This window comes from Alligator mississippiensis, chromosome 1, assembly GCF_030867095.1.
Source record: "Alligator mississippiensis isolate rAllMis1 chromosome 1, rAllMis1, whole genome shotgun sequence".
Lineage (NCBI taxonomy): Eukaryota > Metazoa > Chordata > Crocodylia > Alligatoridae > Alligator > Alligator mississippiensis.
Window position 1 is genome coordinate 353664213 of NC_081824.1, and position 14326 is coordinate 353678538.

Below are 14326 nucleotides of genomic sequence, written 5' to 3' on the forward strand. Positions count from 1 at the left end.
CTTGCTGGGATCCTATGAACCCGGCTGACTTCCTGCCCTTTGGGCAGGGGGCTGGACTCGATCTTCCGAGGTCCCTTCCAGCCCTAATATCTATGAAATCTATACTTTCATTCACTACTGAACCGGCATTCAGAAAGGGCAACAATTTTATCCCGTATAATTAGGGATCTAGTCAAATCTCGATTGCGCAGATTTTGCCCGATTTCACAATTTCTGCGATCTCCTCAGAAAAGAAAGCCAATCCTCCCCACTGCCCCAAAAATGATTACTAAAAATAAATACTGGCTCCCTAGTGGGAGCTAACAGTTCTCCACGCAGCCTGGCATGAAAGAGGCTGCCAGCACAAAGGCGAGCAGGAAAAACAGCTAACACCCCTACCCCTCACCGCTGATTTGCCGAGAGGGCTCCCTGTCACGTGCCACCACCCCTCTCCACCAATCAGCAACACGAGGCAGAGACATACAACAGACAGCTAAGCAAAGGACAGCACCATACAACAGACATCTCTTTCCAATCAGTGGCAGAGGCAGGTCCACTGTAAGCCCATGAAAATGGAGGCTAGCCCCACCATCTGCCTGCTAAACTGGCCAACCACTTCTTCCAGTTGAGTAGACCCCTCCATATAATCCAATATTTTTCAACACTTTCTTCCAACTCTTTTCCTCTTTTGCAATAAATCCCACTGCTACTGCACGCAAGTAGTGCTATAAGATCAGATCCAAACAGTGTCTGATATTGGACTGTACTCCGATGGCTAAATTTAACTCAAAGATCAAATTAGTACACCTTTTGTATTTTCTAAAAGGTTTCCCAAATGTAAGGAATTAAGCATAAAAGTATGTCTTTATTTTGTATTACTCAAGTTTGTCATAAACATAGGCTATAAACAGACTGAAGAGATGTGTTTAATCAAATCCAACCTTCAGTAAATGTATTGCAGAATCCCTCAAAGCAGTACAAACTGATAATGCACATAGTTCTCAGTGCAAAGAATAGCCAAGGTAAAGGCAGCTGGAGCATTTTCAATTAATCTCTCTTCTTAGCTATGTTTGTTTGTTGATGCCAAACTAGTCAGTAAAAATGAATCAGTGTGACAGGAAAATTTGAGGCTTATGCTGAGGACTGGTCACAAAAGACATCCTAATCAAAAACTTGACCATTCTAATTAGGTGGAGAGGCAGAGGAAAAAAATAGTTCAAACACATACACATGCACAATTCAAAAATTCTACTTTTGGGGGCAGAGGAGTTGGAGAGAAACTTCTGAAATATTAATTTTAATGGGAAACAAACATATACAAAACTTCAAAAGGTTTATTGTTCTCCAGATAGCTCAAATCCAAACCTTACCACAAATAATTTGGAGTGTGACTACTTTAGTTCATTTGCTCTCCATCAATCACTTTTCATATACACTTTTAAGACAACATTTCTAAACGTAGGAAAAATAACAATAAGAAACTGACTGTTACGTTCTAATCTCAGGTTCTACAGCAGTTCCTAATGAGAAGATGCCAATCAAAAGCATTATCTGTGCCTACAGATGTGTAGGTAGGCTGCTCTGATGTAGTGTAATTAATCAAGTCTGCTCCAACATGCTGTAATCAAGTCTGCTAGAGTGTGCTAACAAGCACGCTCCAGCAACCTCCACATCTTGTGCATCAGTGTCTCCTCCCAACCCCTTCAAAATGGTGGCAGGGGTGCTTTAAGTAAAGCTCATTGAATGAGCTTTAGTTAAAAGTGCTCCTGCTGCCATTTTGAAGCATGGGGACACTAATACATGAGACACTGAGGGCGCTTTAATTAGTGTGGCTCTCAGAGCCACACTAATCAAAGCACCCCCACTCCCAGAGAACATGTAAAAACAGCCTGTGTGTTTACTCAAAACACTTTATTTCTGTATTATATGCAGAGAACAAAATGTTCAGAGAACTGACCAGGTATTAGGTAATCGTAAATAAAAATAGAAGAAAAAGAACAGGATATTTCATGAACTGACAGTTGGTACAGTAGTAACTTTTTAAAAAGTTGGAGAATGCCTAGAGAGTTCTCCAGGAAATCTGAGTGGTAAGCAGTACAAATCAACCTGAGACACCACCAAGTTCAGAAATCTGTAGTTCTAGGCAGAAGCAGCAAGAGATGTAACTAAATGTATTTATGTCAAAATAGTGATCGTCTACATATGCACTCCTTTCTCTCTCAATTTCTTGAACGATGCACTCAATGCAGTTAATCTGAAAAAAGGTATATTAATCATTCATAAGCATTACAGATTTATATGGCAAGGACAAGTCCGTAATTCACTAGCATTAGGAAATATACCAAGTTATTTCCATCTGTATTTGAAAGCAAAGAATTACAAAGAAAAAAACAACTTACCATTTGACTTTATTTCTCGTACATAGTTACTTGGAAACCATCCTGTTTTGCCATTGTGAGTCCCTTCCCACCAGCCTCCTTCTTCTACTCTTGTAACATGAATAATATCTCCTTTTGAAAATGAAAGTTCATCTTCATTTGTCTGTTGAAAGTTAAATTTTGCTCTCACCACCAGTTGATGGTTGCTGTTATCGGTCATGTCCTAATAAGTGAAAATATAAATAAAAGACAAAAATTAGACATATAGTGAAGTTAAAGTTGCATTAATCAACGTTTGTTTTTACAAGTTCTAATAAAATAAACTCCAAGTTCACCCCAAAATGCAAGAACTGATTTATCTGATCATATTTCTATGATTTATGTTCATCAACCTAGACCAGCATTTCTCAACCCATGGGTCATGACCAAGAAGTAGGTTGCAAGAATATATGAAAGGGTCACAAACAACTTTAAAAATGGATTCTCCTTTAAAGGAGAAAAATATGGGAAACCGTATGTTTCCCCTTGCAGGCTGGCAGAGTTCCAGCCTGCAAAGGGCTGCTTGGGGGTAGAGGGAGTGGGAGGAGGGCAATCAGGTAGGGGGTGCCATATGCATGTGTACACACACACTTGCACATGGCAGCCACACAGCATGGAGAACAGCTCCTACAGTTCCCCACAGGTAAGCCTATGGGGCAAGGGGAAAGGCAGTTTTGAAGAAACAAACAGCTTTACATAAATGTTTTTTTCCAAGACAGATTCTGGATTTGGGAGACAGGGATGATGGGGGACAGGGGAGAAGGAACCAGAAACCTAATTCTGGATCTGTATCAGAGCTTGCAGTTCAAACTTCATCCTGTAAATGGTTCATATTAGACAATTCTGCTCTGAGCAGGCTGGACTAGACAGTGACTAAGTTGAGGAAAATCATGGCAATCCTGCCAAAAAACAAAACAAAAAACAAACAAAAAACCCACATGTTTCATGAAAATAGACTTTGGCTCCTTAGATGTGTTAAAAAAAACCCAAAGAACAGCACTTTAAACTCAGCACGTTCCCACACTGAGCCCATCGCATGCCCAGACGAGGCATCACATTAGCTGGACCCAGCTCACCCAACATCTAAATAGATCAGGCGCTTTAGTGGGGCTTTTTTGGTGCTTTTAACTAATAGCTGACTGAATTAGCTTTAGATAAAAAAGTGCCAAAAAGCCTGATCTATACAGATGCTGCAGAGCCAAATCACACTAACGCACAGCTTCTTCTGGTAAAGCGCAGGTTTGATTTTATTTTGTTTTTTTAACGTCTGTAAGCAGCCTTTGATAACACACATTTTCTCCGAATGTAAGAGTAGTAGTTGCAAATGTATTTTTGAACAGCCATAGTGTGTTTGACTGCATTAGGAGTCTGTAAGGAAGATTATATAATATGCTAGACAGCCAAACATTAGATGCTTAGGACGATAAATTCTTGGGATGTCTCCTTTGATTATTTTTTTCCCTTCCATTGTCTGAGGATATGGGGGGAAAACAATCCTCCCTGTCATTTTTTCTGCATAATGGAACAGTATCTTCAGCAGCTTGGATACAATAGTCTTGGAATCTTAGTTTAAGAATCAGTTGCAGTAACGTTTTTGCTTCTGAAGACGTTTGTAATTCTTATTGGGTCTGTTATATGTTCAACCAAGCGTCTTACATTAAAATCAGGGCTGACTGTTCACCTTGCCATTTTATTTGCATCTTGTTTCCTTTGAAGCATCTAACAGCAAAGGTGCTGTGCAACTTGAAATCCAACTATAGGAGAATACCCTGGCTGAACCATGTCAATCATTTCTGTATTGTGTTACATGAAAAATGATGATAAAGTGAGCATAAATGGGTCCAACTGCCAAATTCATGTCTTTTCCTTTAAGCTGTTTTGAGTGTAATTACTGAGTGAGCCGTGCCATTGATGTGGTTGAATACTGAAAAACTACTCTTAAAACGAAACCAATTTGTTAGAAGCTTGACATCTGAAACTGAAAGAAAACTTATTGAAACTACAATTTGGACCAACTGCTTAAGCCAGTGATGGTCAAATTTTTAGCTCAGTGGGCTGGATGAGTGGCCCCACACTGCTCTGAGCAGCCTGGGACTGGGCCCCACACCAGCCTCCCGGTGCAATTTAACTCACAGGGTCACACTATCCAGCCTGCGGGGCACCTACAGTACAAGTCTAGAAACTTGGCAGCAGGGGAGTGACAATTACCACTGCCACCCTGCCACCAAATTTTTTAAAGGGGAGGGAGAGGAGGAGGGAGGGAACGCACACGCACGGCAGCACAAAAAGATGACGATTGGAGAGGGAGACCTGAAGGCTGGATGGCACAGCTCTGTGGGCCAGAGGATCCTCAAACCTCAGCATATGCTCTTCTATAAATCAGAGGTGAATGCTTTATGCAAGGGCACATCTCATCTTAAAATAATTACTTGCACTTCTTATGAAATTATAAAAAGCCTTTACATAAATTGACAAGGTCTACATCCATCTTTAGAAAAAACTATTTATTTTCATAACTCTATTCGACTGCTTATTTCGTATGACTTACAGAGGTAAATTCATATACGTTATACAGCATTTAGTATTAACTACACACTAAGCTAACCACCTGTGGTACCTCAGTTAGAATGAAAATCAGCCACTTCATGGGTCTGATGCAAATGAAACCTAAAAAACAAAACGCACTTCCACCTTTACATAGAATTAGGTTACCAGATATACTGACCACCTAAAAAGTATTAAATCCTAGTAAACCAACTCCTCCTCCAAAGCTAAACATAAGTCTACCCACTTTTTGCATTTTAACATTCATAGAAAGTTGCTTATATCTATTAGTCATTCACTTCTCCACATTCAGAAATTACTTTATTTACCCTACCTGCTAGGGGTGCGTTGATTAAGGTTTTTTGGGCCAATACCAATGGACAACATGCAGCCCAGCAGCTTGGACAGCAGCGTCCGGCTGGTAAGTCTGCTGGGGGTGAGGGGGAAGGCGCTGCACAGCTGAGGTAGGGTAAAGGACGGAGCCCAGCCCAGCCCAGCCCCCTGCTGGGAAGAGCCTGACACCACACCATGGGTGTACTGATTTACACCCATTTTTCCATTCAAATCCCTGTTAACGAGCACAAGTGGGGAATAGCCCATTCCCCACTCATGCCCGTTAACAGGGATTTGAACGGAAAAATGTGCGGTGCTGGTTACCTGAAGCACGTGTTTCTGGCCGAACGTAAGAGAGGCAGTGGCAGCGGTCGCATGCAGAGCGGGGAGGTGGGAGGGTGGCAGTGGCCGTGTGGGGACTGGGGGAGGGTGGCTGGAGCCACTGCCTGGGGGCACAGGTCTCCCAGCTCTGACCCTAGGTGGGGCAGGTCCAAGCTGCACCCCAGCGGCTCCAGCTTCAGCCCTGCCGGCAGGGGGCCAGGCAGGAGAGCCTGGCCCCACTCCCTGTGGCGGGCACTGCAACCAGCTGCTCTGTGTGGGCCCGCAGGGCTGGACCCACTGCCTCAGGGCGCAGGGCTCCCAGCTCTGGCCCCGGGTGGAGCAGGAGGTGCCAGTACTGGGGTCGGGTTCCCCCCCGCCACATCCAGGCATGCGCCACTCCTCCCTCCCCCCAAATGCCAAGGCAACCCAGCAGCAGGCTGCTGAAGCAGGGGGGAGGGGCACGAACAGTCAGGGAAGGAAGGAAGGGCCCAGTGCCATGTGCTTGCTGCTGCTGATCCAGGGGCACGTGCTTGGGGGGGGGGGGGGGGGGAACTACACATAGCAGCAAGAGCTGTGCCTCCCCTCCCCGCCCTGCACCCACTGACAGCTCCTCCTGTTTTGCTCCTTGCTGCAGCCCCAGGAGCGGCCAATGGGCTGTGCTGCACCCCTCCCCCTGCCCCTTCCGTAGTCCCAGCTTCGCTCCCTCCATCACTGCCAATTTCCCCTTCTTCCCCGATTTACACTCTTTTCTTCTCCTTTTCTTCCTTTTATCCCAATTTCATCCCGGTTTTTGTTTCAAAGATAAATCCTGAAAAAATCCCCCCCCCCCTTTTTTTAATAAAAACTAAAAATGCGGACGACTACACAAGCAACCAGTTCTCCCAAACTGCCTAAAATGAATACTATTACAGTACCTGGCCACTGGGTGGCAGAGAGACAGTTCGCTTTCAGCAAACTGCTCTTGGGAACAAAGCTGACTCAAGGAGCAGACATACAACCGCTATACCAGTGCAAATAGAAACTACACTGGTTTACAATTATACTTCACTTTAAGATGGAACTTCACTCTGAAGTAGAGTAAATTTGTACCAGTATAGAGCTGTGTGGCAATTCCAAAGTTAATGTTGTGTGCCTGAACCTGTAGTCTATACATAGGCAGATAAAATTACAGGAACTACAAGATGACTATAGGATCTTTCAAATGGACAATGCCAATTTGAGTGGTTTTTCTTTTTGTGAAGTCAGGTGTCTATTAAGGGGCCCAACTATACAAAAAGAGCTCACGAGGAGAGAAAGGTTTCAACCATTAAACTTCTGAAAAAATTGTTTTTCTAAGGCTTTTCAATGTTTCAGGTACCTCTTGTTAATTCCACAGGATAAAAGAGGTAGATACAATTCTATAAAGGGTAGCTAGAGTTTTAGATCTCTGGAAAGAAGGTTAAGGATGAGACAGGAGTCGGAAGAGAAAGCTTCAGCAGACATTTCATGTACCACAGAAGAGAATCCATAATTACCCTCCTTCAAGTGTAAATTACAAGACAATTATAAAAGAGTCTTAGCCTCTCCCATCAAAGCTTTCCTCTGCTAAAATTAGTCTCTTTGTTTACAAGATGACTCAGCAGGTAGACAGCAGGTCATCCAGTCTGTCATTTTTCACAAGTCTCCATTTTCTCTCCAACACAAAACACAGCTGTAGTAGTTAACACTGAACACTACAAGCATCTCCTCCAAAAAATAGCTTGTATTTCCTTCCATAAGCCATACCAATTTTCATAACAAAACTTCAATAATTAGGAATCATACAGCTGGAATTTCACTGGGGAGGGAAGGGGGTTTGCCACAGATATTTCCAAAAGAAGTACTGAGAAAAATGTATCTAATTATTCAGTTTCCTTTTCTGTCCCTATTTTTCAAGAGGGAGATTCTGGACTATATACCGACTAAAGACTGTTGAAAGACAAGACTGAAAAACTCCACTGCTCATAAGCCTGTGAAGCGTACATACATAATTGCACACACTGTCACAGCAATGATTCTAGTTATTTCTGAGGAAACACTTATTTACAAGTGCAGGCCACCATTCTTTTAGCTAAGCAGAAACTTAAAAGGACAGTGCTATGAGGCAGACTCTACGAGAAATTCCCAGCGCCCTGCTCTGCCTCCAGAATAGAGTAAGAGAACCTTTCAAGGTGGCTCTGTGCCCGCAGAAGACTCAAAGTGGGGCTGGCAGTTTCATTAGACAAGATAAAAAAACATGTCTTTCAACAGAGGCTTATTTACTTTAGAAAAGGAAAAGAAAAAAAATCCAGATATATTTATAAAGGCAACAGGAATTATTAGCATCACAACAGAAATACTGAAATACACAAACACAGAAATAGCCAAAAGTTGACAGAAGACTGTCTCCCTTGAGCAGCGAAAAACAAGCGCAACACAAAAGTAGCAAAAAGGCTTTAGTTACAGGTATGAGAGAGACAACAACAAAACTGTCACTTTTTGGTACATCATTTCAATCCAAACGTGTAGATAAAAATGCAAACAATTTGGTTTCGTCAGAACTTACCAGACTTCGATATTGTCCCTGAAAGAGTTTTGAAGTTCTACTGTGTAAAGACTGGGATCCAAGAGAGTCAAAGGATTTTATCCGATGAGATGAGGGTCGTGCACATACGGAATCACTTCCTAGCCCAATGTCTGAAAAGAGGGCAGTAAATACAAAATTTTAGAAATCACACGCGCATCTCTCCACAATAAGGGCAAACTTGGTTGCCTAAGAAATATCTCTAGGACTCATGGGCGCACAATACTTCTGAATAAAAATTTATCTAGAGCACGTCTGCCTAAAAATCAATTGAGTGCTTTAAGCTAGGCAAATTAAGTTTGAAAATCTTGACTCTGGGGGAAGAGGTAGGACATCCAATCCGACGCTCCTAAACAGCCACCACAGCATACATGTTATCACCGACATCAACAAGAATTTGATTTAGTTACCCTGTTACAGTGGCACTCAACCTCTACCCACACGGCTCCCCACTGGTCTGGAAATTTGTTGATGGGAGAGAGGTGGCAGTTAATCCCGTCATCATTCCCCCACTGCCAAATTTCCAAGCCCCAAAGGCCATCAGGCCCATGGACTAGACTGGACTGGACTTTCCAGAAGAAATTCACGTACACTACTTGCCAGCATGTGCACACCTGTATGACCTTCTTTCTTCCAGTCAATTAAAACTTTCCACTAGTTCTTTTTTCTACATCTCTCTCATCCTTCTTTTTCCTGCAAAGATGTAGTTTTTTCAACTGACTACCTCACCTATTTCTCTTCCAAATGATACAAACAATTAAAATCTCTCATCCCTGGGAATAGCACCACACACAACTTTTACAGCTTGCGGATGAACAGTATTTGATCACTATATGTTCCAGTTCCCTCAACCATTTGAGCGTTTTCCTAATACTTATCCCATATTAACAACTTAAAGTATTTTGGCAAGTTCATAAATTTGGATAATATATCTCTGTAAAAATCACAGAACAGCAGAGTTGGAAGGGATCACAGGAGGTCACCTGGTCCAACCTCCTGTTAAAGAGCACACTGTTGATTTGTATATGGTTTTCCAGGTGCTTTTCTGTAGTACTGCAGCTTAAGCAGACATTCCCCATTCTGTATTTGTACAAGAGATTGTTCCATCCCAAATGCAGGACTCTGCATTTGTCCTTGCTGAATTTTACCTGGTTGATTGTAGACCATTTCTTTAGTCCATTCAGGTCATTCTGGAAGCCAGATCTAACCTCCAGAGCAGGATTGGGCAAAATACAGTCCATGGGCTAGGTCCAGCCCACCAACTGATTGCGTCTAGTCCACAGATGAATGGCTGCCAACTCATGGGATCTGGCCCACAGGCAGCTGGCAGCTCCAGGCACCACGTAGTGCCAGGCAGGTAGGCAGGCCTATTTCCACTGCACCGGATGGGAGGGCAGGACTACTTCTCCCCACTTTGGATGGCAGTGTCAGCTGTGGACCCAGCTGGTGCTCTACTCCCCACCTGGAACCTGCTGGGCAGATCCACAAGTAATGCCAGTGCCTGCCCAGGGGTAAGCTGTGGACTGGTCCAGGGGAGAGGTGGCCCTCAAAAAGGACACCAATACTCATTAAGTGGCACTCCAGACAAAGTAACTGCTGAACCCTGCCCCAGAGTATCTACAATTCCACCCAACTTGATGTTATCAGCAAATTTGCTGAGTGCGCATTTAGCACCATCATCCCAATTGTTAATTAAAATATTTAGCAGGACAGACCCTTGGGGAACCCCACTTGATCCCTATTCCCAACTACACATTGAGCCATTGATGACTGGATCATCATTCTCAGCAAGCAATCAGTTGTACATCCACCTTACAGTACTTTAACTTAGTTTGTGTTTCCTTAGCTACTATTGAGAATGTTGTGAGACATCGTTCAAAGCCTTGCTTAAGTCAAGATATATCAAATCCACTGCTCTCTCCCTATCCACACAGTCTGTCACCTTGTCATAGAAGGAAATCAAGTCTGTCAGGCATGACCTGCTCTTGATGAATCCATGCTGGTTGTTCCTAATCCAGTTCTAAGCACCTGGAGGCAACTCCTTCTTGACCTGCTACACAGATTTTCCAGCTATCAAAGCCAGACTGACCAGTCTAATTCTCTAGATCCTCCTCCTTCCCTTTCTTAAAAGACACATACTATATTTACCCTTGTCTAGTCATCTAGGACCTCAACTAACCTCCTCCATGAGCTTCCAAAGACTATAGCTAATGGCTCCAAAATTACCTCGAGTAATTACTTCAGTACTCCAACGTGAATCCCATCTGACCCTACTGACTTGAAAACATCCAGCTTCTCTAAATGATCCTAACCTGTTCTACCACAACTTTAGGCAGCTCATCTCATTCCCTGTGCTTGCTGCAAACCACACTTGTCATCTGATAGGAGACTTTGTACATGAAGGTTGTAGTAAAAAATATATATATAAAAAAAAAAAAAAAAAAAAAATCAGCTTTTTCAAAACCATCCATTACAAGCTTGCATTCTGAGTTCAGTAAGGGACCTACACTTTTTTTATTCCTCCTCTTAACTTCTGGCATATTTGTAGAAACCTTTTTTTATTGCCTTTTACATCCCTTACCAGTGGCCTTTCAAATGCCTTGCCTTCCTGATTTTCTCTCGGCCTGATTTTCTCTCTCCCTGATTTTTTTCATTTCTTTTCTCTATGGTTCTCATTTAGAGAACCATATCTATTACTCTTCCCTAGTAATACAGCCAGCTTTCCACTTATTGTAGGGCTCCTTGAGTTTCAACTCACTGGAGACATCTGTTTACCCAAGCCAAACTCCTGCTGCACTTCATATTCTTTCTTCTTGTTGGGATATTTTGCTATTGCATCCTTAAGAAAAACTCCTTAAAGAGCGACAAGCTCTTTGGGATTCTTCCCCGACCCCAAATTTGCATCCCAAGGGATCCTACCCACCATAGTTTCATAGTTGGTAGGGTCAGAAGGGACCTTAGCAGATCATCAAGTCCGACCCCCTGCCATGGCATGAAAGAGTACTGGGGTCAAACGACCCTGGCAAGAGGTTCATCCAGCCTCCTTTTAAAGACCCCCAGGGTAGGAGCCAGCACCACTTCTCTTGGAAGCTGGTTCCAGATCCTAGCTGCCCTGACAATGAAGTAGCACCTCCTGATATCTAGCCTGAGTCTACCCTCTGCCAGCTTGTGACCATTATTTCTTGTCATTCTTGGTAGTGCTCAGGGGAACAGGGACTCTCCCAATGCCTGCTGGTCCCCCCTGATTAGTTTGTAAACGGCCACTAGATCCCCCCTCAGCCTTCTCTTGTAGAGGCTGAACAGGTTCAGGTCCCTTAGCCTCTCCTCATAGGGCCTGCCATGCTGACCCCGATCATGAGGGTGGCCCTCCTCTGGACCCTCTCCATGTTGTCCACATCCCTCCTGAAGTGTGGCGCCAAGAACTGGATGCAGTACTTCAGTTGCGGCCTGACCAGTGCCGCATAGAGGGGGAGGATCACCTCCTTGGACCTGCTCGAGATGCATCTGTGGGTGCACGATAAAGGTATGGTTGGCCTTCCTGACCACGTCCCCACACAGTCGGCCCATGTTCATTCTGGCATCAGTAATGACTCCAAGATCCTTTTCTGCCTTGCACTGACAAGGAGGGAGTTCCCCAGCCCGTAGGTATGCTGCTGGTTCTTCCAGTTTCCCAAGAATGTTAAAGTCTGGTTTTCTGAAGTCAAACATCTTCATTCTGCTGCTCTCTTTGCTTCCATCCCCTTAAGATTTTGAGCAGCATTATTTCTTGGTCACTGTCACCTCAGTTACCTTCTACCTTTATCTCTTTACCACCTCCTCCCTGTTTGTCAGTTTCCCCACCTATTTTGTCTCTCCACCACCAGTGCCAAAGTCCCCCATGAGAACCAGGTTCTACAATTTGAAAACTTGGATTAGTTGTGTAAAGAAAGCCTCATCCACTTTTTTCCTTCCTGGCTGGGTAGTCCAAAAACACCTGGACACCACCCTTGCTGTTCTCCCCTCTGACCCTAACCCAGAGCCTTTCAAAAGGCCTACCTCCCACTTCATGCTCCACTTCCACACAAGTACATCTCACTTTTAGATATAGACCAATATCACCCATCTTTTTTTCTGCTGTGTGTCCTTCTTGAACAATTTACCATATATACATGAATTCAAGATGTGGTTCCCCCCCCCCCCAAATCAGCATGGGGGACATGGGGGAGGCCCCTCGTCTTAGATTTGCGTGGAACGTGGTATGGGGGGCAGACAACTGCTGTGGCTCCAACTCTGGCCCTGAACCCAGGTCAGGGCAAATCAGACCCAAAGCATCCTCCTCCACACCACCCCCTCCCTCCCCCAGTTGCCCTCTGCAGCTTTTAACCCTGACTCTGCCCCCTTCCCCCCATTACTGTCAAGTACAGCTCAGCTCCAGCTTGGGCTGAATTCCCTCCCAGGCTCAGCCAAATTAGCAGTAATGTTGATGCTGCATGGCCCAGCAAGGCCTGAGCTCCCAAGTGATGTGTTCTGTAACCGGGCAGAGACCGGAGCCTGAGCAGCATCTGACAGAGTAAGAGGGGAGCAGGGGGAACAAAGCACCAACTGAGGTGGTACGGCAGAGACGAAAGCTGTGCAGAGTGGGGTGAGGGAAGGGATAAAGACTGTGGGAAATGTGAGGTGAAGGGGTGCAGGGAAAAAAAGTATGAGGAGGTACATGGCAAACAGGCTGCCTGACATCCCCTCCCCACCCCAACCACTGCTTTCCTTGCTGTAGCAGTAGAGGGGGGGGACAAGTTTTAGACAACCCTCCAAAAATTAGATTCTACACCTGGAAAATTATAATAAATTTATTCATCTTCCATATACAGAACCTAATTATTGGGGTTATCTTAAATTCAGGGTCATCTTAGATTTGGGTAAATATGGTATACCTCCTCCATGGTACTACACTAATATTATGAACTACACCATCAACTCTGTTATCCCAATTACAGAATTGCCTGATAGAATCATAGAAAGTTTGGGTTGGAAGGGAACTCAAGAGGGTATCTAGTCCAGCCCACTCTACTCAAAGCAGAACCATCCCCAACTAGATCATCCCAGCCAAAGTTTTGTCTAGCCGGGTCTTGAAAACCTCCAAGGATGGATGGAGCTTCCACCACCTCTCTGGGTAACTTGTTCCAATGTTTTACTACCTTCCTACTGAGAAAATTCTTCTTAATAGCTAACCTAAATGTCCCTTGCTGCAATTTGAGACCGTTGCTCCTTGTTCTGTCATCTGCCACCACTATGAATAGTCTAGCTCCATCCTCTTTTGAAACCCCCTTCAGGTAGTTGAAGGTTGTCATTAAGTCCCCTCTCAATCTCCTCTTCTCTTAACTAAATAAGCCCAGTTCCCTCAGTCTTTCCTCATAAGTCACATGCCCCAGTCCCCTCACCATTTTTGTTACCTCCACTGGACTCTCTCCAATATTTCCACATCCTTTCTGTAGTGGAGGCCCAAAACTGAACACAGTACTCCAGATGCGGCCTCATCAGCACTGAATAGAGGAAGAATCACTTCCCTTGACCTACTGGCAACACCCATACCAATACAGCCCTGTATGCCGTTAAATTTCTTGGCAACAAGGACACACTGCTGGCTCATTATTTTCTTGTCCACTGTAACCCCCAGGTCCTTTTCTGCAGAGCTGCTGCCCAACCAGTCAGCCCCCAGCCTGTACTGGTGCATTGGACTGTTCCACCCTAAGTGCAAGACTTTACACTTATCCTTGTTGACCCACATGAGATGCCCTTTGGCCCAATCCTCCAACTTGTCTAGGTCACTCTGAATCCTAGCCCTACCCTCCAGCATGTCTACTACTCCTCCCAGCTTGGTGTCATCTGCAAACTGGCAGAGGGTGCACCTGATGTCCTAGGACCTGCGATTTTTCCTGCTTATTCCTTGTGCTTCTTGAATGCTGTATGTATTGTATATGTACTGTGTATTGCAGAGATGTCAGTCAAACAGATGGCCTGTGGGCTGGATTCAGCCCATGGAGTCATGTGATACAACCCATGGATCACTGAATCAACCCCTCATGCTGACCCAGGCCCTGTGTGCTGCTTGTCACCCCGTGCTGCCTGCAGCGCCACCTTTAGCACATGCACCATTGGTATGTGCCCCATGACT

General features: G+C 44.4%; 1 protein-coding gene across 6 annotated transcripts in view; it reads right to left on the reverse strand.

Moving 5' to 3' along the window:
* ARHGEF7 (Rho guanine nucleotide exchange factor 7) overlaps positions 1-14326 on the reverse strand; it is a 184083-nt gene that overhangs the window by 100759 nt on the left and 68998 nt on the right. For all 6 annotated transcript variants that reach the window (XR_009459199.1, XM_059721073.1, XM_059721069.1 and 3 more), the window contains 2 exons: positions 8158-8288; positions 2379-2580 (listed from right to left, as the gene is read on the reverse strand). Coding sequence is in view for 5 of the 6 variants with exons in the window: in XM_059721073.1 (XP_059577056.1) it covers positions 2379-2580; positions 8158-8288 (333 nt within the window). In the remaining variant the exon portion in view is untranslated. The remainder of the gene's footprint in view (positions 1-2378; positions 2581-8157; positions 8289-14326) is intronic.